Source organism: Thamnophis sirtalis, unplaced genomic scaffold (genome assembly GCF_051295495.1).
Source record: "Thamnophis sirtalis isolate CommonGarterSnake01/CBP01778 unplaced genomic scaffold, rThaSir2_p1.2 scaffold_2, whole genome shotgun sequence".
Taxonomy (NCBI): Eukaryota; Metazoa; Chordata; class Lepidosauria; order Squamata; family Natricidae; genus Thamnophis; species Thamnophis sirtalis.
The window spans coordinates 140,995,492-141,019,808 of record NW_028261382.1 but is presented as its reverse complement, the minus strand read 5'-3'; the positions used below and the strand labels follow the sequence as shown (position 1 = coordinate 141,019,808).

Genomic DNA, 24,317 nt, shown 5'->3' with positions numbered 1-24,317 from the left:
ATTGCACTGTGCATGAACGAAATGGCAGTACTGACTGCCAGAACCCACCCTGATTTAGACATTTCTATTGTTTAGCAATATTAGCTTGTCTATGGAAAATAGAAATTTCATGGGCATTTTACTTTGTAATTTTGGTTCTGATCATCAAATATATTTGATAATCCTATCTTCAAATTTTTAAAATCTCTGATAATTTTAAAATATTCTTTATACTAGGGGTGTTTTTAGTATGATAAGTCATAAACTGGACCAGCGCTCCAAGCAATACCTGATATTTACCTTGGTAAATATTAGAATTGCTTATTCATTGTCTCAAACCTACCTGATAAATCTTTTCCCATTCTCTTCCTAGGCTCTGATTTCTGCCTTCAGATCAGAGTTGGGTTGCTCCTGGTTTGGCGGGGTTTGGCCGAACCGGTAGTGGTGATTCGGCCTGGGTCGCAGAACCACCAGCGCCCCAGGCTGGCCATGCCCCCGAACTGGTTCCCCGGGCTCTTCTGCTGTTGCCAGCATGTTTTTGCACATGTGCAGGACAAATTACAGTTAACTGCGTACGTGCGAGCAGAGCATGACAGGTGTGCACATGAGTGAAGTGTGCCCGAAGCTTACCGGTACCAACAAGTACAGGAACCCACCCCTGCTTCAGATTCATAGAATTGGACCACTAGCACTGGTGAAGTTACATAGTTTGGTTAATAAAAAGGTCTGCAAAAAAACAGCCAAGCTGAGAGAGCACCAAGGACCTCTCTGAACTACGAGTATTTTCCTTTATTGCTATTTTTTATTGCTTAGTTTTTTATGTGAAAAGCTTAGACATTTCTTTGTTAACAGGCTTTAAGAATGTATTCATATCAATGGAGTCATTGATGGCTGGGTATTATAGCTACAAGTTGTAATCTTTACCCTTTGCTTATATGTATGTAAAAGACATTTAAATCTGGGATAGCTGTAGAAAGTAGGGAACTAGTATCACACCGTAATTATTACAGTGCTACTCAAATCCACTATGCTTTTCCATATCTGAAATTCATCAATAAGAACATAAACTGTTAACACCTTTAATTTTGCTTTTATTCCATCAAAGCTGCATTGCAGTCTTCCAGTCTTTTATATTTACATTATTTATAACATTTTTATTAAGTGCCAGTACAAATGTAACTGATGATAATCCAGAACAGCCTTATAAAGCATTTGTGTGCATTTTGTTCAGATGTGCAAAATATACATACACAGATGCACACATATATTGCACGCAAAGAAACATACATACACTTAATTCAAAGCTTCATAATATAAAACATTTCTATTGAAAGTAAACCATTCCTTTTTCAGTTACAGAGACCTCTGAATTTCAAGTTAGTGCAAATAATGAAATTAAGAGCCTGAGCAATAAAATACAATGAAACAAGATAACACAAACATCAACTAATTCCCTGCATATATTTAAAACAATTAAGTAGCATATTAGTAGTCATTATATACAATATATTTAAATAAATTGGCTGATTTAAGATATAGGCAGCAAATTTACACATTCAAATAAAATATGTTCCTTTCACAGAGTTTGGAATATCAAACATATATGAAAATAAAATGTATCTAGTACCAAACATTTATAAATCAAAAAGCACAGGATATCTTCTCTATTGTCTTGGGGCAGATTTCAAGGCACTTTCTCGGCAAATCAGAGTTCAGTGTTAGCAGGAATGTCTGAAAGATCAGTTATCACAGAGGTATCCACCTAATTTAATAATAAATCAATAATGGTAGTCAATAAAAAACAAAAATGTGTTATAGAATTATTCCTGTATTATAAAATGAATCTTTCAGACTATGGCTACATTACACACTACTCAATATTCAGCAGGTAGGAGAAACATCACAGACCAAATATATGTGTAAAGGTAGCACAGAACCAAAATATTAACAACTTTGTGCAGAGCAATCTCTCCTGAATGGGCTTTTTTAACATCCTTTTTCCAACCTACATGTAAATTAGGTGATGAGTCCTTTGCTACAATGTCACTTTTTAAATAAGAAGATTACATATTAGTGCAATATGTAAATGCATATCTCAAAGTTATAAAATATTTGTTGCTGCAACATCAGAAAATATAATATATCAGTAGTTTCCTCCAGTAAGTTCTCACAGCTCTGAAATGGTGTAGAAGAAAACTCATGCCATGCAGTGAGAGCTTATCAAATATTTTAGTCATTTAAATTGGTTTATTATAGCCTCAGTTCTGGATTTCTTAGATAGTTTCTCATACAAATTCCAATTAATGCCAATTCTGCTTAGATAGCCAAGATAGCAAAGTTTAGCTAAATATGTAGCAACATTTAGCAGGACTTCTGCAAAATTAGGCCCTTACAATGCAGATCAAAATTAATTTGCCTAGTAACTCCTCTAAACCATCTCACACTATAGTTATGTTAGCATTATTGTGTTTTAGTAGATTGCAGGACAGTTTCCAATCATAACAAGGGTGCTGCAATAAAAAAAAACCCTGCTATGATGAATAAATAGACTCTGGTTCACCCCCCTCCTTTAAAAAAACCATGTCCCACCTGTCTGGACAATTTCCACCCACTTTCCCCTTTAGTAAAGTTGATACAGAAGATGGTTGCTTGGCAGCTTCAGAGGATCATGGAGGAAACAGATTATCTAAATCCCTTCCAATCAAGTTTCAGGCCTGGTTGTGAGACAGAAACAGCATTGGTCACATTTATGGATAATCTCTGGCGAGAGCAGGATAGGCCTAGTGCATTCATCTTTGCTCTCCTTGACCTCTCATCGGCTTACAATACCATTGACCATGGTATTCTTTTGAGCTGGCTACAGCGATAGGTCCAGCCCATAGTGTCTTCTTTGAAGTGTGCTCCGGGGCTTAGTGCTCTCTCCATTCCTTTTTAATATTTACATGAAGCCACTGGGTGATATAATTTGCCATCATGGGATGAGGTACCACCAAATACAACGATACTCAGGTGACTCATGTAATGCTGTCGCTGCCCTTTCTATTCCAGGTGACTCATGTAATGCTGTCGCTGCCCTTTCTCAGTGTCTGAAAGGTGTAGGGATCTGGATGGGGGAAAAGACTATGACTGAATCCTGGTAAAACCAAGTGTTTTGGGGTGCTGTATTCTATGCATTTTTTTAAAAAAAGATTCATGATATAGAACAGGGGTGTGAAACTTGTGGCCTGCTGGCTAGATACCACACACATGCCTATTTTAGTGAAGGGGGACAAAGTCACGATACATCATGTGACGACAGCATGATGACTCGTGGTGTTAAGTTTACTTCTATATAGGCTTTTATGATGCACACAAAAATGAATTGTGACTACTACAAGAAAGGATATATGGAAACCAACAATATTCAATATAAACAATTTGCTGTGACTATTGGTTTCTGATAAAAATAGCTAAGATCATCCAAATAATTATTTGTCTATTTATTTAAAGTTTAAATAAATGCTTACCTAATTGTCTTCCTATGACTGTGTGCACAGTGGACTCATCGCCAACCTTGTCAGCAATCTTGCACATCTTTTATAATCTATGAATATGACAGAACCAAATTGTTAGTTTCAATTAGCATCATGTAGCTCAATCCTGAAGAGAACATTTGTATAATATCAGAGTAGAAAAGTTTTTTTTCCTAAAAATGCTCATAAATGTGTTCACAAATGGAAAGCACACTTCCGAATTCTGATTTCTGGATTGATCAAAGTTTGGCAGAAATAAAATCTGCAGAGAAGTCTGAATTATTTTATAGGGTATTTAGGGCAATGCTGGTGCTCTGCTCTCCCTCACTTCAGAAACAATGCAGTGTGTCACAGTTTCTCCTCAGCTGCTGTGATATCACTGCATAGCATAACTCATTGTCCTGCTCACTTTCAATCTTTTCAGAAACTTCCTTTCACTTCTCTCCCTCCTATGAAGATATCCGGTCTTAGTTATTTCTTACCATCTCCTCCTACCCCCCCAAAAAAAAATTCTACGCAGAATAGAAATATTTCTGTCTACATTTATTCTTCATTCAGCATTCCTTCAAAGTGTACATATACTGTTCTGGTAAAGAACCATCCAAAATGTCTGTTCTAGACAAAGAATTGTTGATATGAGCAATTTAGCACACACCTATTAAAGTAAGTACAAAGTTACAATAATTTAAATTATCTCTTTTTTTTTCAATTAAAAAGGGTTCATGACTTCCGACTGCAATACTTTACATTAGAAGATAATTGAGGATGCCACATTTTTTTCAAAAAAAGCTAGTGATCAAATGATTGGCTTTTATTAAGTATCAGTTGACAGTGAGTGCAAATCTCTATATAGTTTCACCAAAGTGATTCTCATTAAAATAAATAGGAACAACAGTCCAATAAGAAAAACATTCTAAGGCTACAGCATTATACCCAGATTGATTACATGCTATCTAGTTGTGGCCTACTCTAAATGACCACATATTATCAGTTCAAATCTACATTTTTCACTAGTTTTCATTCTGTTATTTTTCTTTTATATATATTTTAGCCATATATAAAAGCATTGAAAAACAGCAGGGGTCAAGAGCCTGGAAAAATCTGTTCAAGTGCCAGTTCCAAGAACCCCTCAAAAAGTCAGTACTGAAGAAAGTTAGTACTGTAAAATATTTCTTTAATATTGAATAATTATATTATATTCAATAATCCATCTACTAAATTGAAATCAGATATATGTAGAATACTAATAGTCTTCAATATGCCTCCCATTCAGATAAAAAAAATGCTTCTATGCATTATTTGATCTGGGTTTTTTTTTTTTTTTGCTTTCTTAAAATATCCTACCTTACTGTAAACAAGACCCATTACTAGAAAATTCTGTAGCAGACTTCCTGTACTGCAAAAAATTCCCCACAATACATTTTATTCAACCTTTTCTTCTAGGTTAAAAAAAACTATGGTTTACATGTTTATAAGGATAAAATACTTCCTCTCCAGATCTGTTTAGGGTAGAGACAAAAGTCTACCACAAAATTCTTGAATGTAATTTTAATATAATTAATTATTCAATAAATATGATTGGTTTGCTAAGTACAGGGAGATAGAATATCCCCTATACATTAATGAAAATACATTGCACATTTTATTTTCATCAACCAATTTTTTGTGATAAGAAAAGAAGACTAAAAATATGAAAGGTTACAAATGGAAATTGAATGTCCCATACAATTCCATTGTTCACGTGGAAACAATTATGCAATAAAGACCCCAACTGGATAAACTGTTAAAGAGAAGGAAGAAAATAGATTCTCAAAAGTGAATAATCAAATCCAATCAATAATCAATAAAATTGACTTTTATGATTAAACATAAGATAGCTATTCAGTGAATAATTCCATCCATCATCACTAAATCAATAAATTTAATAACCTGCTTTAGCCATTATCATAGATTTGAGTTATTTGGCAAGATAATAGCAAATGTATAGACATAATTTTCTCAAAGGAGGTTAGTGAAATACAGTGACGTGCGGTGAGGTTTATGGCCAGTGAGACAAGCGGGCAAAAGCCGCCCTATGTCTGCTAGCGCCGGGGCTTCGGTGGGGCTTTTGGAAAGCCGCACCAAAGCCCTGGCGTGGCTTTCTGAAAGCCCTGCCAAAGACCTGCCATCGCATCCGCCATACAGGCGAGACACGTCCCACTCTATGGCGGACGCGGTGCCGGGACTTTAAAGCCTATGTATGCCAGCGCTGGGGCTTCGGCGGGGCTTTCGGAAAGCCCTGCCGAAGCCCTGCCGCCACGTCCACCATACAGGCGGGATGCATCCTGCTCTATGGCGGACACAGCATCGGGACTTTAAAGCCCTGCTGCCACGTCCGCCATACAGGCGAGACTCATCCCGCTCTATTGCGGACACAGCGCCAGGACTTTAAAGCGTATGTCTGCCAGCGCCAGTGCCAAAGCCCCGGTGCGGTTTTCCGAAAGCCCCGCTGAAGCCCTGCCGCTGCATCTGCCATACAGGCGGGATGCATCCCACTCAATGGCAGACGCGGTGCTGGGACTTGTTCCACCTGTATGGCAAATGCGGCGGCAGGGCTTCGGCAGGGCTTTGGTATGGCTTTCTGAAAGCCCCGCCGAAGCCACGGTGCTGGCAGACATACGCTTTAAAGTCCTGTAGCCACGTCTGCCATAGAGCGGGACACATCCCGCTCTATGGCAGAGGTGGCGGCAGGGCTTTAAAAAATAAAAAATAAAGTGCCAGCCTGTGCACCAGCAGAGGCGGGTAAAACACACACACACACAAATTACTTACAATAATACAAATTACAATTACTTACAAATTATAATAATTTTGAATTCCTCCCCCCTCCCTCTGACCCACATACCTTTTCCAGCTGTTTCACAGAGGATTTCAACTCTCCTCTTGTCTGCCTTTTAACCCTTGCTTAACACTGCTGAAGTGATCATAAAGATAGATTAAATGAGGCACATGGTTCTCTCGCCTCCTCCTGCAGAGGGCACTTTTTAAAGAGCTTTTTTAATCAGTTAAGCACTAAGCAGAGTCATCCACTGTGACTCTGGCAGGAACTACCTCAGCCTTTTTCCTTTTAATTTTTTTTTTCTTTTCATGAAGACAGTGGTGAGGCCTTGCCTCCCCTGCCTCCCCTGACTGCACGTCCCTGGTGAAATAGCCCTGTAATAAGAGCATCAATTTAGTGACCTGATTGTGAAACATGAATTTAATTTTAGTTGCAACTTACAAGCTGGTGTTGAACAGTCCCGTGTATTATGATATAGACGATGGAAATGCTTACTACATTCAGCTGAAAATGTAACAGGACCTGTTTGGTAACACATAATAATTAATGAAACACAAAATTTTGGTATTTTTTTTAAAATTACTCAACTGAGAAAAAAAATCATTTTACCTATATTTGATTCATTTTTAATCTGCTAAAATTTGCATTCTCAATTTAAAATACAATACTAAATAAACTTCTGACTTGGTTACATAACATTTATCATGTTTATAAAACTTATAAAATTAAAATGACAAGAGCTGCAAGCATCCAGAAACATAATTTCTGAAATTCTTTCCAACCCCTTTAGTACCTACTATCAGAGGTGGTATTCAGCAGGTTCTGACCAGTTCTGGAGATTTGGTAGTGGAAATTTTGAGTAGTTTGGAGAATCAATAAATACCACCTCTGACCCCATCTATTCTGCGCCTCTAGAGAGAGAATGGGGATTCTGCAGTATGCTTCCCCTGGGGTGAGGTGGGAATGGAAATTTTACAGTATCCTTCCCCTGCCATGCCCACCAAGCCACACCCACCAAGCCATACCTACAGAACCAGTAGTAATTGTTTATAAAAATAATAAAAGTGGGATAATATATAAATAAGTATAAGATTATAGCTCAGCTCCTTCAGTCCCCATCCCTGAAATGAGTTGAATCTTTTTGTAATCCGGAATTTGTGCAAATACACAAAACAATTTCAGGTTCCAGGAGGTTATGCTGCTATAGTTATGCAACTTTTTTCAAAGACATATATTAAAATTGTATTTTATTTATTTATTCAATTTATGTAGCCACCCATCCCAAACCAATGACTGAACAGCAAATAACTATAAGTTAACATAAAAAAGGGAAAAAAATAAGAGTACTGTTTAGATACATGGAAGTAATCATGTTAACAAAAAAGTATGAATTTAAATGAGTTTGGATTGTAATTCAATTAAATTTTATGTTTTATTTTAGCCCCTTATCTTTTTGATCCCTGGCATGCTATATATCTCTTGTCTATGAATTAGATATTTAATATTTATTTTATTGGTTTTACCATTTTTTATTGTTTTGAAATCTGTTTTTATTTTTAATCATAATATTTTCTGAACTGTAAGCCACTCAAGAGTAATTAACTGTGATGGACAGCCATAGAAGATGGATAGATGGATAGATGGATGGATGATGCCATGGTTAACTGCATGCTGTTAGCATAGTGATGAAGTATGCATTCAAATGAAGGTAAGCAGTCACTTTCTCCTGATTGTTTTTAGCCATATCATGGTCCTAATTTTGTATTTCTTTGAATAGCTTTGTCATCTGAACATTGCTGGAAACACTCAATCAACATTTGGATAGAGGTTGTCTAAATATATTTTGTATAGCTTTTACCTGTAAAGTGTTTGATGAATTTGTCTTTTAAACTGGAATCTCTTGGAAATACCTCTGTGAAACAATAGAGATATCATAAGACAATAATAACAACAGATGACAATAATAAAATACAATAATAATATGCTTTATAATATGCATATCTATAACACTTATTAAGAAACTGTTTTATTTTCCATTTTATATCAACAATTGTAAAGCTAAAAATATTCAAAATAAAATTAACATACCCATTTTTAGGCACTCAGTTATCAATCTAAATGCAGGAATAGCAAGTATAAGAGTTCTCTATAAAAGGAACATTGCATATAGATAAAAGATGTTCCTTTATGTCCAGAAGAAATACTGATTCCTTGAGTAAAACTATGTGTGTGCATGAAGAGACAATGTAGGAAAGTGAAGATGGAGATGAGCTTCACTAACAATTGCTGTGAATAATCAGTCAGGTGGGGCACAACTTATTCTGCATAGGAACCAGGGCAGAGTAAGGATAGGAGTTTTAAAAATAAACTTCAAAGCAAACTTTGACAGCTTCTGACATGTGGTGTTATAAGTACTATTTCTTTAACTATGTGTTTTTATTTATTCAATACATGCTGTATTTAAATTTGGAAAATATTCCTATATGTTCATTTGTTTGCTGAATAATTCTAAAACTCTATTTATGTTTATCTAATATCAAAGCATAGTATTATTTATAGAACAACATAGGACTATGCACAGAGAGGAAGAAAGCATCACATAAGAAGGGAAAGGAGGGAAAAGAAAAAATTAATAGGAATTGTTATTATTGGTATATACAAGTATCAGAAAAAAGGTTGTCTGATCCTACCAATGTTGGCTGGGGTACAGATCATTTTTTGTCTGCATATATTTGGTCACTCTTCAAGGGGCTTTTTGTAATGAATGGGACCTTGAGGCAACATGTAAGGATGCGTTCAGGTTTAATCAATAGATGATGTGGTAGAGGAAAAGGAAATTCTGAAAGGCATAAAAATTGATCTGAATGGAATTAAGATATCCTGCAAACCTCAGTCTGGCTGAATGTCATATCTAAATTAATTTCCATGAAAAACTTTGAGAATTATATAGCTAAGGTAACCAGATTTTCAGATTGGCAAAGAGGGACACCTTTGACCGGGGGGGGGGGAGGGAGCTGGCCACGGCGGTTACTACCAGCCCGCGGCCTCGCTAGGGACGTCTGGTCACCTTAATTATACACATCCTCTCTCTCTCTATCCATCCATCTGTCTGTCTGTCTATCTGCCTGCCTATCTGTCTATCTAGTTATGGTATCCTTCTCCCTCTTTCCCCCTCTCTTTCTCCATCCATCTATTTGCCTGCCTACCTATCTCTCTCTTTTTCTCTCTATCCATCTGTCTATCTGCCTGCCTATCTGTCTATCTAGTTATGGTCTCTCTCTCTCTCTCCCTCTCCCTCTCCCTCCCTCATCTCATTATCATCTATCTCAGTGTTTCTCCACCTTAAAGACTTGAAAGTATGTAGACTTCAACTCCCAGAATTCTGGGAGTTGACGTCCACACACTTTCAAGTCTCCAAGGTAGAGAAACACTGATCTATCTAATTAATATAATTATTTCTCCTTCTCTTTTTCACTCTCTCTCCAGCACACACATGCAAATGCATAGGGCAGCCCACCTCACACACAGGTAACTCCGGGCGGCTTACAATATTATGATCCACGTCTCCCCATAGGAGAGGAGATGGGGAAGCCGGGGGCCCGGAGATCACCCGGGGGATGCCGAGGATGCCCCAACTCAGCCCCTCTTCCCGCTCCAATCATGTGCCGCTACTTCCTCCGAGCGTGGCGCTTTAATCACTCCTCGGAGCGTTCGCAACTTCGCTCCTTCCAATTTCTCGGCCTGGGAGGCTCGCCAGGCTCCGCTTACCCCAGGCCCCCATTGGTCCAGCGGGCTGAAGAACGCGAGAGGGGTGCGGTTGGGAGGGAAAAGCGTTTGGCGCAAAGGACTTTCTTCCAACCAGCGGAACCCCCAATTGCCAGGGACATCGGACTCCAAATCCCATCGCATGAATCCCCACTCGCCAAGATCGTAGGACTCCAAGTCCCATCCCCCACCCGTCCCCGCCAGCGCAGCCCCTGGCGCAATCAGCAGCCATCCCTGCTGCAATCCGCACCGCTTGCCACATCAGCCGGAATCTAATTCAAGAGATCTTACTCTTGACAGCGTTGTTGGGGTCTGCGGGTGAAGAAATTACTTTAATCAGTGGGGTAAAGTTCTTTCTTTCGCTCGCCCGAGCTCTGATGTGGGGGAAAGAAAGGACTTTTCTTTCGCCCGCATCAGAGCTGGGGGGGGGGGAAAGGACTTTATCCCACTGATTAAAGTAATTTCTAAACCCGCAGACCCCAACAATGCTGTCAAGATTAAGATCTCTTGAATTAGATTCCAGCTGATGCGGCGGGCGGCGCGGATTCAGCAGGGACGGCCGCCGATCACAGCCCGATTGTGCCAGGGGCTGCGCTGGTGGGGATGGGCGGAGGGGATGGGACTTGGAGTCCTACGATCTTGGCGAGTGGGGATTCCTGCGATGGGATTTGGAGTCCGATGCCCCTGGCGATTGGGGGTTCCACTGGTTGGAGGAAAGTCCTTCTTCGCGCCAAGTGCTTTTCCCTCCCAACCGCACCTGGGAGACACAGGGAAAGGCGCCCGCTTGCCAGCCCGCCCCCCCCTTGGGCTCCGGGGGCAGCACCTTCCCAGCGCTGCTGCTGCCACGCTGGTTCCTTCGCGCCCTGCAGAGGTTCTTGCACATAGGACGGGCGCGACCTGGGAGACAAAGGGAAACTCTGCAGGGCGCAAAGGAACCAGTGCGGCAACAGCGGCGTTGGGAAGGTGCTGTCCCCGGAGGCCAAGGGTGGGCAGGCTGGTGAGCGAGCGCCTTTCTCGCACACAGGGAGCTGAATCCTTTTGAGAGGGGACGGGCACGACCTGGGAGACACAGGGAAACTCTGCAAAGGGGGAGAAGGAGAGGAGGGCCGACTCCTCCCCCCAGCCGCCCTACAACAAAGGCTAGTGGAGGAGGCAGGGCGGGCGGGAAAGCCAGACCGTGGCCTCCCTAGGGAAGGCCTTCGCAAGAGAAGCCTTCCCTTGCTAAAGGCCGCCGCCACCCACCCGAAGCGGCAAAGCCTCCCGATTCCCACCGGTACCGTTACTTACCAGTTAAGCAGCAAGCAAATGGCGAAGACGAAATGAAATAGAGACTCGCGTGGTGTGCTAAGCATGCTTAAAAATTTCCATTCCAGCCAGCTCACTGATTGGCTGGAGTCCAGGCCAATCAGTGAGCGGCAGGCTGGGCTGGCTTAGATTTTTAGTGTAGAACGGAACGAGCGAGCGAGCTAGCAGCTGATGGGCGGGGGAGCGAGCGAGCTGCGAGTGCCAAAATAAAGCGGGTTTTTTTTAGAACGGCCCGGGACGCGGGAAAAATTATGAAAAGGCGTGCCTATCCCGCCAAATGCGGGACGTCTGGTCACCCTATATATAGCTGTTTTTATTGGATCAAATGACTCTGCTTAGAAGATTAAAATACATCATATATCACAAGTAATCATCCTCATGATTACTAGTTTACCTTGACTTCACTAATTTTTTTACATTTCTCCTGGCAACTACTTGAGAAATATCTAATGATATGTAAATTATTCTACCCATCTGTATCTCAAATGCTTGTGAACTATCTGTCACATGACTTCTTGAACCCTCAAATGTTGCATTTGAATGTTGCTGCTGGAAAAAGAATCATAGATCAAAGACTCATTTTCTCTCTAGTTTCCCAATTAGGAACAAACAAAGTAGTTACTAAGGGGAAGAAATAAGGTCTCTCACACAGCAATGGTGCATGTCTTTATGTGGAATAAAATAAATCTAATTCCAGATTCATAGTTGTGTTCATTTAATTATTTGGGAAGCAGCATACAGTATTTAATGGAAGAAGATTGGTGAGCAACAACTGAATACATATTATAGCAGTAGACTTATATACCGCTTCATAGGGCTTTCAGCCCTCTCTAAGCGGTTTACAGAGAGTCAGCATATTGCCCCCAACAATCTGGGTCCTCATTTTACCCACCTCGGAAGGATGGAAGGCTGAGTCAACCCTGAGCCGGTGAGATTTGAACCGCTGAACTGCTGATCTAGCAGTAGCCTGCAGTGCTGCATTTAACCACTGCGCCACCTTGGCTCTATTATCTTCCATATGCTGTATATGCTGTATGTTTATTTCAAAATAGATTAAAGCCATAACCATGAAAAAACATCTTTTGTAAAAAAAAATCAGGCATTGAATTAATTAAATAAATTCTAATTTCAACATAAAAACATGGCAATTTTACACTGGTTATATAACCTAATTTTTCTTATACAGTTAGTTTCATTATTAGTCCTAGGAAAGTTGCTTCTTATTTGTGATTCTTCTCAGCCGTCTGGCTTATTGAAAAAAGGACACATTTGGATAGAACTGAACGATATTTGTTCCATTAAGAAGTGCAAAGAATTTGCAACAGAAACATGTTGTGAGCCAGTACATTACCCTTTTTTTTGTACATTTGAAAGAAATGAAAACTATAGTATGAAAGCTACAGTTAATTTTAACTTTTCTTGTATCCTTCATCATGCTTTAAGGCAATATTCAATAGTTAAACTGGAAAAAAGCTGTTCTTCTACAATATTTTATTTTTGCCATCACAATGAAAAAAAGAAATTACAAGGTTATCAGTTGAGAAGGGGTATGCACATTCAGCAGCTTATTTTAATTCTTATAGAATAATCTTCTTTCCTTTAAATTCTTATAAGAAAAATGTGCATATTTCCTTATACATGTGCACAGTCATTTCACTTCAATAACTTTCTCAGCAGAAGTACTGCTTGTACTGCATGTGTATGCAAAAACAACTGGATATAGCTTTCAAAACAATATACCAATTTTTGCACGAAACACAACTGTTTTAATATTTCAAAATGATGCTTTATTCAAATTTGTACTTCCTTAAAATGCTTTGGACAGCCATGTCAGTCAGTTTAATGATTTTTTCAGTCCAAAATCAGTCGATTGTGATAAGTCCAATATCATAACTTTGATCAAAAGACAAATATTCCATCCTTCATATAGAATTCCGCATTGTGGCTGCTTCAACAGAAAGCTAGGAACTACCTTAGATTGATGACTTCAAGTCTCAGAATTTCCTGAACAGCAAAAGGACAGCTAAGATTGCTCAGAATTCGGGTCCATGCATCTGCGTGGCTTCTAGTTTGGCTCTCCATATATATTATCATTAGCAGTAAAATGTAGACATAAACAAGAGAAAAATCTTTTCTTCTTTAATATAAATAGATAAGATAAGTCACAGTACTTAGGACCTTGATGATTTAAGAACCTCCAGGCTGGAAGAGGTTGCTCCATAAAATTCAGAAGACTTGAAGAGGGAATTTAAACCTTCACTGCTATTATATGAATAAAAATAAGCTCTTCTGAAATTTATTTGATTATGAAAAAATAACCTTTGAATTTATACCTATGCAAATAGTGATTTCAGAAAAGGCTAAACTTTTCTCACCACTTCTTACACTTTCAATTATCAAAAAAGCAGTTGTAACTTATATAATTTTCAAAATAAATATGAAGAAAATAGCATCACTTCTAGTTTGGGTCTCCGTATGTATTGTTGTTGATAGTAAAATGTAGACAGCGAAACAGAAAAAATCATACATACACATACATACATATGAGGATTATCACAAAATGTATAAATGTATAAATATACTTCTTTAAGGCAGAATAAAAATATAATAATAAGCCTACAATGATATCTTTAACACCCTCAAAATAACATTGTTTATCCCAGGTACTAAGGACGGACGTAATAGGTGGATAAAAATGTCAGATCCAGGCTTAACATTTGGCTGACTGTGTAATCCACAGGTGTCAAACCCACAACGTCATCTTTCTGAATGTTTACTGTATAGATATAAATTTCTATGCACAAAATCCAACAAGCAAACCAATTCACCTACAATTTTGAAATGCACTTTGGAACTCAACATTAACAGAACAAAACAGAATAGGTAGAAGTTGTTGCATACATCAGCACATAAACACCTAAGCTCACAAAGCAATGGAACCAAGTGAAAGGAAGACTTAATTGGAGGAAGAGTCCCATGAACATCCAGGCCCTGCTCTATGAAGGGCTTTAGAAATGACAACCAGCACCTTAGTGAAACTGGTAACCAACTGGTAACTAGTGTAGCTAATGAAGTAGAATTAGCACATTATCATACTACAGTCATAATTATTCATATGAAGACATTCTGGACCAGATGTAATCTCTGAGTGGTCTGGCAGCCAAATGCAGGATGTAATGTAGTAGTCCAAATAGGAAGTGACTAAGCGATGACTAACCACAAGATCTATTAGTCCTGAAAAGGGCATTATTGGCCAGAAGTTAATCTGGACAAAAGCCATCCTTGTCCTAATCACCATCAAGTCTCACGAGTTTAGAAGATCCCTAAATTGTGAGCAATTTTTTTGTCACAGCAAGTGAACCATCAAAAATTAAAGGTGGAAAGAGACATGGATATTTACAAGATCAATGTCAACTTTCAAGAGAAAATGATCAGATGAGCTAATTCTACTTTTTATAAGTCTACATTAAGAGAATTTGGTATGTCCACTTTTATGGTATGGTTTCCTAAGCAGTATGTTTTCCCCACCCCCAAGGTCATTCCCATATGAACAAATGATTGAGATAAAATTCTCATACAAGCAATGTTCATTTGAATCTTCTTCATCTATATAATTATAATCTGCATAATTATATCCTCAGAAATTTATAATGTCTTTGGTGTGTGCTACCATTCTATTCTTCTTGCTTCTACTGTTCTCCATACAATTTTTTTCATATACTCTTTTCCTCCTCCACCTCCACAGTCTTCTTTCCACACTGTTCTTATTTTTCTGCACAAACTACTCTTTTCTCTTTATTTTCTCTACCTTGTCTGCACTTACAACTGTTCATTTAATTTCCTCCTAGTGCAGGTATCAACCCATATTTTTGTTCAGCTTGCCTGACTACTATTCTTCTGCCTAGACAGAACTTTGGTAATGGTTCAGAATCAGTTTCAAAATTGATAGTAACCTCAGGCACAGTTTCTGTCAGTCTGTTCATGAAAAAGAAATCATCATCTTCTCCTTCTTCTTTTTACAACTAACCCACTCAAAAAATCCAGTTAGGATTCTTGGAGTTGCTGAAATAATACTGCTAAAGTGTTCTGAATAGTCAGTATGTTTTGTTTCAAGCTCAAAATAAAATTCTTGGTTTAAGGCATCATGCTAGAAACTGGAAGATCATGAGTTCTAGTCCTGCCAGATATGTGACTTTAAGCCAGCCAAAGACCTAGAAAGAAGGCAATGATAAATGAAAAATCTTTCCAAGAAAATTGCAGACACTTGTCCAGGAAATCTCCAAGTACTTTACATGATTGAATAAGGAAAAATATGTGCATCAAAAGAGAGGGAAAATATTCAAGAAAAGTGACAAGTGTGTCATAACAGTGCACAAATATGCCCACTTTTCCTGTCCCCCTCCCCCACCCACTCATATTCCTGCAGAACCCCACAGTCTGGTCCATATCCTATTTGATTGCTGAGATATGGCACCAAGAATTCCCACTTCTTTTTTTATTCACTGTTATAAACAAAGAAGGGAAAAAAATATAAAGGTCAGAGTACAGAAAGAATTTTTGAAGAAAAACCACATCAAGTATGTTGCAATGGAACTATGAACAAAAACATTAGCAGCCTCTGCATGCTATCTCTTGCAAGGTCTGCTGGACAGAGTATTGGAACATTTCATATCAACTAAATTGAACTTAAAATGAAGGAAGAAAAAATGGTACAATAAGTGGTGGAATTCACTCTGTCAATCTTCGTTTATTTTTCTGCAGCTGGTAACAATGTAGTGCTTTGAAGTATCAGACTTGGAATTCTTGTACAACTTCTTTTCAATTAAGGAGGATTCAGTCAGTAGCAGCTGCTACTGATTTTGTGCAAGATGTATAATAATAAAAATCATAAAAATACATTTAATGACAATATATGGTCTACTTTGTAATGAATATCATAAACAAACGCAGCAGGAAGGAAAATTATATAAGGTATTACTTTATAATAGTATAACACTATTGAAAGTTCACTTAAAAGGTTGTATGGAGTTGTGTAATGCTTTAAATGGGTTCTGTGAAATTTAACTATTAACAGAATTAAGAATAATGTATTTGTAATTATTTGATTATGGGACAATCAGCTACCAATTCAAATACTCTAGGCCAGGGTTGTCAAGCTCCCGGCCATCGGCCGGATGTGTTACCTGCAGTGGTGGGTTGCTCCTGGTTCGGCCCGGTTGAGCCGAACCTGTGGTATCAGTGGTGGGAGGCCCCGCCCACCTGCCTGGACGCTTCTGTGCATGCGCAGAAATGTTGCGTGCGCGAGTGTGCAGGAGCGCACCTGAACCAGTAGTAAAGATATTTGCAACCCACCACTGGTTATGTGCTGGCCATGTCCATGTCCGGTTTAGCAAAGGGGGGGGGGAGTCCTGATATGTCACATGATGCTCCTGTGATGACATGAGTTTGACACCCCTGCTCTATGTGAATGTTGGCATAAACTAGGTTTAGTTTATTTACTTGCATTTCTTTGGTTTACTCTTTTTCTGTGCTTTGAGTAATCTACATAGCTCAAAAGGAAATAATTGCTTGTTAAGTATTTATGAGAAAGGGGGAAAAATATGTCCCAAATCCTCAAACTCATCCAATACAGTAAACAGTATGAATAAAAAATGATTGGCTGTTCTTGAGTCCAATGAACTATTTCAGCTGTGTATCTAATGACTGGAATTTCTCAGATGTTAATTACCTTGATGGTATTTCCACCACTGAGTTTGGATTTTAAGATCATCTTCACTCTTGTGATATATTCACCAACCTTCCTTTCGACTTCAATACTGTCAGCTTGAAGGAATCCCAGATATTTGTAGTGATCATCTTCATCTGACTCTTAATCTTATTTCGATGGAACATCTTGCCTTCTTCAGTTTTCACAATATTTCTCCTATTGATGTTAAGTGTGGCACATTTGTCCAGTCCAAATGCCAGTGCAGTATCTTGGCTATATACTGTATGCAGACAGTTTTGATTATGCATGTAAAAGAGGTGTGTGAGCCTGGCAGATATTTTTGATATTTAACAGCCATGTCCTGACTTGTTCAGTGTTGTTGACTGAGGAATCGGTGCAATGACAAATAATAATAGCGACAGTAAGTTTCCTTAAACATTTCCTCTTTTGATATTATCCTCTCCCAGTCTGTAACCATGGAACAGCAGCTATGACTTCCATTCTGCCATCAATCTTTGCACAAAGTTTCTGACGTTGATTCCTGATATTTCTAGGCACTTGATTATCAAATTATGTCCCAGAGAGTCATATGCCTTCTTGTAATAAATCCAAGCTACATTCAGGTTGGTTTTCCTTTTCTTGCAATTTTCCAAAACCATCTTGTCAATTAAGAGCTGATCTTTTTTTTTTTTAATTTTCTGCTATTCGGGCAGTTTCCTTTCTGCTCAGGTGGACAGACTTTGTTTTCAACTAGATGCTATTGAATTGCATCAGTTATCACACCAGTTAACAATTTGAAAGTTGTTGGTAAGCAGATAATTGGACTGTAATTGCCTGATGCTGCCTCTTTTGTTGGTTATTTTATTATTAGGTAGGTTTTATCGGATGTTCACTATTTTTCAAGTTTCATTTTCTATATTGTTAAATTGCTTGGCAATGAGTGAGCATAGAATAGTCACATGTTGCAACTAAAATCCATGCAGTTCATCTTTACCTGGCATTGACCAATTCTTGATCTTCCTTGCCCTTTTATCCTCTAATTCTCCTACTATTACATTTTTTTCATTTCAGCTTCTTTTTTATTCTTCAATACCTCCTTTATCAAAGTTGTATTTTTGGAGGTTTTCCCATAACTGTGCTTTGTCTTTACTCCAGCATTCCCTTCCTTATCTGAAAACCATTAAGAGAAGTCTTTATTGCTCTTTCTTTGCAGGGTTGATTACAGCCCGTCCATTGATGGATTGGTAGAAACATTTTTAATTAGAGTGAATTGGAGATTTTACCTCTAGTGTGCAATTCAAGCTTCATATGTGCTGATCTTCTTGGTTATAGCTATTATTTTTCAGTGCTTCCTTCTTTTCCTTTTTTCTAGGTGATATTTTTTGATCAGGTGTTCTTTGGTCCTTTTATTCTTCAGCTTCTTTTCTTTCATCTTGTTTGAATCTGAACTTAGCATGCTGATCTTATTATCCAATCTGATCTTCTATTCTGCTGGTGCACAGTTTGGCTTTTTCAGTGTTGATTTTTGCATCCAAGGTATTCAGTTAAACTGCTGTCATGCTGTACATTAGTTGGTTTGTTTCTTATAGTGAGCTGGTGCTTATATTTGATATTACAGGATTGGCATCTGTTAATACTTATACTAGCTGTTTCTTTGGAACAGGCAATAGGCTCCATGCAGGCAACCTTAATTTATTGATTTGTGTGCTCTTCTCAGTTATTCTTTGTTTCAATTTTTTTTTTTAGTTGGAGGGCTTTGTTCTTTCTGAGGAGAAGGCAGAGGAGAGGCTGTATAGTTTGGGAATGAAAACAAGTCAATAAATATACTGACCTCTTTTGCTGATTTGCAAGTTTTTGCACTCTGCATGCCTCCCAAACCATCTGCACGCCTCATTTTTTGCAAAAAAAAAAAGAGGGTGCAAGGCTTTGGGAAGCTTTAGAGTGCTCCTGGGGGCTGGGGAGCCAAAAATGAGCAAAAAAGGGTCCTCCCCACACCTCAGGAGCACTTTGCAAGCCTCCCAAACCCTCTGCAAGTCTATTTTTGCAAAGTAGGGTTTCGGTAGGCCAAAAATGCTGTATTCAGTGAATAAAATTTTCACCCTCTTTTTTTGAGGGAAAAGGGTGTGTCTTATACTCTGAAAAATACGGTAATTTAAGTTTCTTTCTTATATTTCCTTCAATTTCTGTACTATGAAAATTCTTGTCCTTCCCTCCCTATTATCTCTCTGAATTCTTTTATGCATTCTGGTGATGCATTGTTAATTATCTGATCATTGTACGGTGTTGCTGTTTTTTTTGAAGGAGGGGAGCTATTCCTACCCTTAAATTAACCAGATTAATTAGGTCCCAAACCCTGGAAACAAGCACTGCCCTTTATAATATATAACTCAGGTATCAATTACCAAAAATATATTTTTTTAAAATAGAATATTGGCAAACTCATGAGTGATCTATTTTTTTTAAAAAATGTTTTTGGTAATTGATACCTGAGATATATATTATAACGGGCAGTGTCTGTTTACTGATAACTAAGAATCAAATGTTCAGTTATCTCAATTTTCAGACAAAATCACAAATCATCTCCCAGGCAGCCCTTATTTCCCTATATATTAGGTAAATGTTTTATTATCATTTATTTGAAAATATATTCCCTGTCTTCAAAGATATCAGTGGTTGATTTTACTTTATTGAGGTTATAATTAACCAACATTTTAGAGATGATTATAAAATGAAATCTCTTAATGTTTCAGTCATTTATGTATTTTAAAAATCAAGAGAATTTCAAATAAAAACAGTTTCTATTTATATAGACTAGATTTTGTTTTTGTTTTTAAAAAGAATGTTTGCCCACTTTATATTAATGTATACCACCCTTAATAGTACTTAACATCAACTCAATGAAGAATGCTGTGACAAATGCTATTACAGTTTTTTGCTTTTGAAGAAGCCTCAACATATAAACTACAGCTGTAGACATAAAGATCTCTTTCACGCAAATTTGCTTGTGGTCAGCAAAATTTTCTTTTGAAGAAAATATCAAATATGCAGTATCATGAAACAGGGCTACTTAGATCCTGCCTGTGCTGAGTCTGAATTCTTAGTTTAGTTATTAATACTTCAAGATAAACTTAATTATGTCCTTCAAACACACACACACACACACACACACTTCTGCAGGAGCTCAATGATTCATAATGGACCATCCTTCATATTACCTTCACAAAAGCTAAATGAGGAAAGTTGTGCTGAAAAGGAGTGATTGCCCCAAAGCTAGCCAGTGAATTTCTACAGCTAAAAGTCTTCCCAGGATCATCCAGTCTGGTTTTCAGTACTTATTAGCCTCAACTGCTTTACAATTCTTATAATTCAAACATCATTGTACTACAAAATAACTTTGTATCACAAACATATCATTTTTGGTGTTATTGCTGTTGCTTTGCAATGAAATTCATATAAATTTTTATAATACTTAATGCAATATTATAAAAATAGATTTAATACATAATTAATAATAGTAGAATTAGAAGCTATTATTGTTGTTCTTCTTCTTGCATAGTAATTTCTATGATCCAATGCACAATCATTCACCAAGACTTTAAGTAACTGCTTGGAACCTCTGTAAACTTCCAACCATCTTGTCTTCTACCAACCTTCTTTCCCCATTCCCCTATTTTTTCAATCAGAGAATTGTCCATTTGTCTTATTTCTGCATTATGTTTCCAAAATATGTAACTTTTAGCTTCATTGTTAGAGTTTCCAGTAAGTTTTCTGGCTTTATTTCATCTTCTTGCTGTCCAAGGTACTCAACAATTTTCTATAGTGCCGCTAAAGAAAATAATTATAATTAATCATAGTCCCTGGACGCAATTCAGATATAAGTAAGTGCCATGGAGACTAGTGGACCTGAGCAAATATTTTTCACTAGGAAATAATTCCGAAGAATTAGCAATGGAGTACTTATATGTATTTTACTGAGACCTCCATTCCATTGCATACTCCTAAATCCATGAAAGCTAAAAGACTTAAGAAATCTTCTCCACAATTTATGAATAAAGTGTCTTTTGTTCTTAAGGGTAACCTAAAAACATTATCAGGAAGCAAATAATCTTATTTCAGTTTCACTATAGAAAGAAACAAAATATTTTAATGTTATACTTGAATTGTGTCCTGAAGAAAGTCACTATCTGGATCCCTTTTATGCAGGTTAATATGCTGAGGCAAGAACTGAAAATGCCACCAGTTGCTGAGATTGATCAATTTTGCACAAACTAGATGTGGTACCTTTTATAGTCCTATTGTGTCTTTTATTGGCATTCAATATCATTAGCCATGATATCCTTTTACCCATCTGTCATGAACAGAGTATAGGTATGGTTTTAAGAGTAATATGTCAACCATGTAGATAAATCTCATTCTCCAGATCTTGTTGTTGTAAAATCCTTTTAGTACAGGAATCCATCCAGATTCATTAGTTTCTGAGGCTGGATCATTGTAATAGTTTCCCACCAACCTGTTTGCTTCTCTAATTCCCAGGCAGATTTGCCTTATTAATATTGACCTGTCCATAATGTTACACACAAATAACAACAGCAATAGCACTTATATACTGCTTCATAGCGCCTTACAGCCCACTCTAAGCAGTTTACAGAGTCAGCATATTGCCTCCAACAATCTGGGTCCTGATTGTATGAACCTCGGAAGGATGGAAGGCTGAGTCAACCTTAAATAATCCTTGCATCAGCTAGGAAGAAATAGAGAAACCTAGGAAGCATGCGAATTGCTAACTATTTCCTTATAATTAAGACCTGAAAATTCTGCCTCACTTAAGAAACACAATCAACCTGCTGTGAAGTGAAGTAAGCACTAGGGATGACAGAAGAGAAAGGGGGACTGATTGAAACCATTAAACATATTAAGGGTGTAAATAATGTTCTAGAAGGCAGTATTTTCAATATTAAGCAAAAATCAAGGAAACTGACAAGAGGGAATTTCAGAAGTAAGGTTGGAAAGTATTACTTCACACAAAGAGTAGTGGAATCCTGGAACCATCTTCCAGTGGAGGTAGTGGGTCAATCAACAGTAACTGAATTTAAAACATACTTGAATAAACATATGTCCATTGTGCAACAAAAATTTAAAATAAAATAAATACAAATAAAATATTAAAATAACAAACGAACAAAAACAAACTGAAAGAGCAGTGTTGGTGGGTCACTGTCTTTTTCTGCCATCACTTTCCTATGTTTCTAACTATACAACAGCAACAGCTCCCTGCTATTTTTTTTGTTCCATCAGATTTTTAATTATCTGCCACATCTGAGGAATCTGCCAGAATTTTACTAATTCTTTTACTTTGCATATTGTTAAGAATATTGTTGGAAGCTTGACTAAAGTCCTTTGGAGACATACAGCGATCAAAGACTAAATAATCTTTTTTAGATTAAGGGCATTTGGGAGATCGTATAAATTGCCATTCTTGATGTCAGATGCAACAAAAGGCAGACTGCACAGAACAGTCAGAAAAGTCAGCTTCATTTCCAGGGCATCATACTGAACATGTGGCAGATGTATAGAAACAAGAGATCAGTGCCTTAAAGTATCAGATTAATTTATTATTTATAAAACTATTAAAGTTCTGCTTTAATAGTTTTACATCCTTTTACATCCAAGGTACTCCTGTTCAGCAGTAAAAAAGTACCTAAGAAAGAAGAACTCCTTTCCAATCAAAATGTATCCTGAACGTCTGAAAATGCTTCCAACTGTCACCAAAATGCCTAAAGTTTTTTTTTAAGTTTCCTCAAGCCTAACTAAATAATTCAACAGAATATCCTTTCAATGATATAATGGGGTAAGATTTAAGACCAGATCAATCCCAAAGCCATCTAAAACCCATGTGCCGGTTATCTGCGGCTTTTCAAGTCTTTATACTCCCCCCCCCCCTCAATTCTGACCAACAGGATCAGTGAGCATCACTGATAAGCCTTGCAGTTTGACATGAGACCTGCAGCTCCGCACCCCCAAACCCAATCTCTGGGCATTAAAACAAAGCGGGATATTTTAGTAGCGCAAACTCGAAAAACAGTTTGGTACAAGGAGCTGGGGACGTCTCGCTCTTCGCACCAGCCCCACGGAGATCAGACTCCAAGTGGCCCACAAGAGAAAGGACCAAAGGAAGAGGAAAAGAGGGACGCTACGGAGTTTCGAGTTTCTTACCTGAATGCCTGGAAGCGGCTAAGAACCTGGGCGCTCGCTCCCTGGAAGTCGAGGAAGAGCTAACTTTGGCTTCGCGGTCCAGAGCTGCCGAGGAATAATGGGCGCCGCTGTTGGCGAAGCGGCGAGCGATGACCCGTTCCTTCCTGAAGGGATCAGAGGCTACCTGGAAGCTGCTGCTGTCCACCAGACCTTTGAGCAGCAAGTCGAGCAGCGTTTTCCGATCCCCTGCGGGCCCTTGGAGACCTTTGGCTTTGCTTTGGAAGGCGGCATCTCTACCGCTTTCCAAGCGGGACGTCCGAGCTGAAGTGAGGACTAGACAGAAGACCAGGGCAGACAACACGTGGCGACGGCGACATTTCGTAGCCCCGGGCATCTCTCGGTCGCCTGGGAGGAGAAAAGAAGCAATAACCCTCCGGTTAGCTTCCCTCCCTACCCATCCGGAGAGCTTTCCTCATGGTGCGAGGGGACGGGCGGGGAAGGGGAGAGTCAGGGCGCGCCGGGCGGGGGCGATCTGAAGAGGTCACCCACGGCCACGGGGCAGCACGAGATCGGTTGTAGCAGCGCCTCCTGCTTTGCCTGCTCCCAGTGGGGCAAAGACACGTGACTCTGCTGGGGCGCGCGCACAAGTGATCGGTGAGAGCGCTGTCACTCCCGCGGCTACAAGTGTTCGCTTCGCCCGGCCCCGGCCGAAGAAATAGTCCCTTCGGGTGGGGGGAGGGAGGAGGGAGGGAAGAGGGCTCGCGAATCGCCAGTCGGGTTTCCTGGGAGCGGCCGCGCAGGCGATTGGGAAGGGAGGCACTTCTTTGACTGAGCGGTCCCGCCAGGACGACCCCGCCCACCGGACCGCCGCGGCAGCTTTGCTTTTCAATCTCGGGCGGCTATATAGATTCTATCCAAGATTGTGAGGAAAGAAGACTTAGCCAGGCGTACTCAAATCTGAGGGATGTGACGGGAAAGTGCTCCGGGGAAGGGGTGTATGTGTGAACGACTGCCTGGTATTTTCCAAAGAGTCCCTGAA

At 38.8% G+C, this 24,317-nt stretch overlaps 1 protein-coding gene across 1 annotated transcript; it reads right to left on the bottom strand.

Annotated features, from left to right (window-relative positions):
- Nucleotides 1-1,062: 1,062 nt before the first annotated feature.
- Nucleotides 1,063-23,913, bottom strand: ALKAL1 (ALK and LTK ligand 1). The gene is made up of 5 exons (XM_087703864.1): nucleotides 23,300-23,913; nucleotides 8,168-8,221; nucleotides 6,751-6,831; nucleotides 3,486-3,562; nucleotides 1,063-1,741 (listed from the first exon to the last, which is right to left on the bottom strand). Exons 1-4 carry the CDS (start codon nucleotides 23,670-23,672, stop codon nucleotides 3,498-3,500), a joined length of 573 nt encoding a protein of 190 aa, XP_087559990.1. The 5' UTR covers nucleotides 23,673-23,913; the 3' UTR covers nucleotides 1,063-1,741; nucleotides 3,486-3,497.
- Between the last annotated feature and the right edge of the window lie 404 nt (nucleotides 23,914-24,317).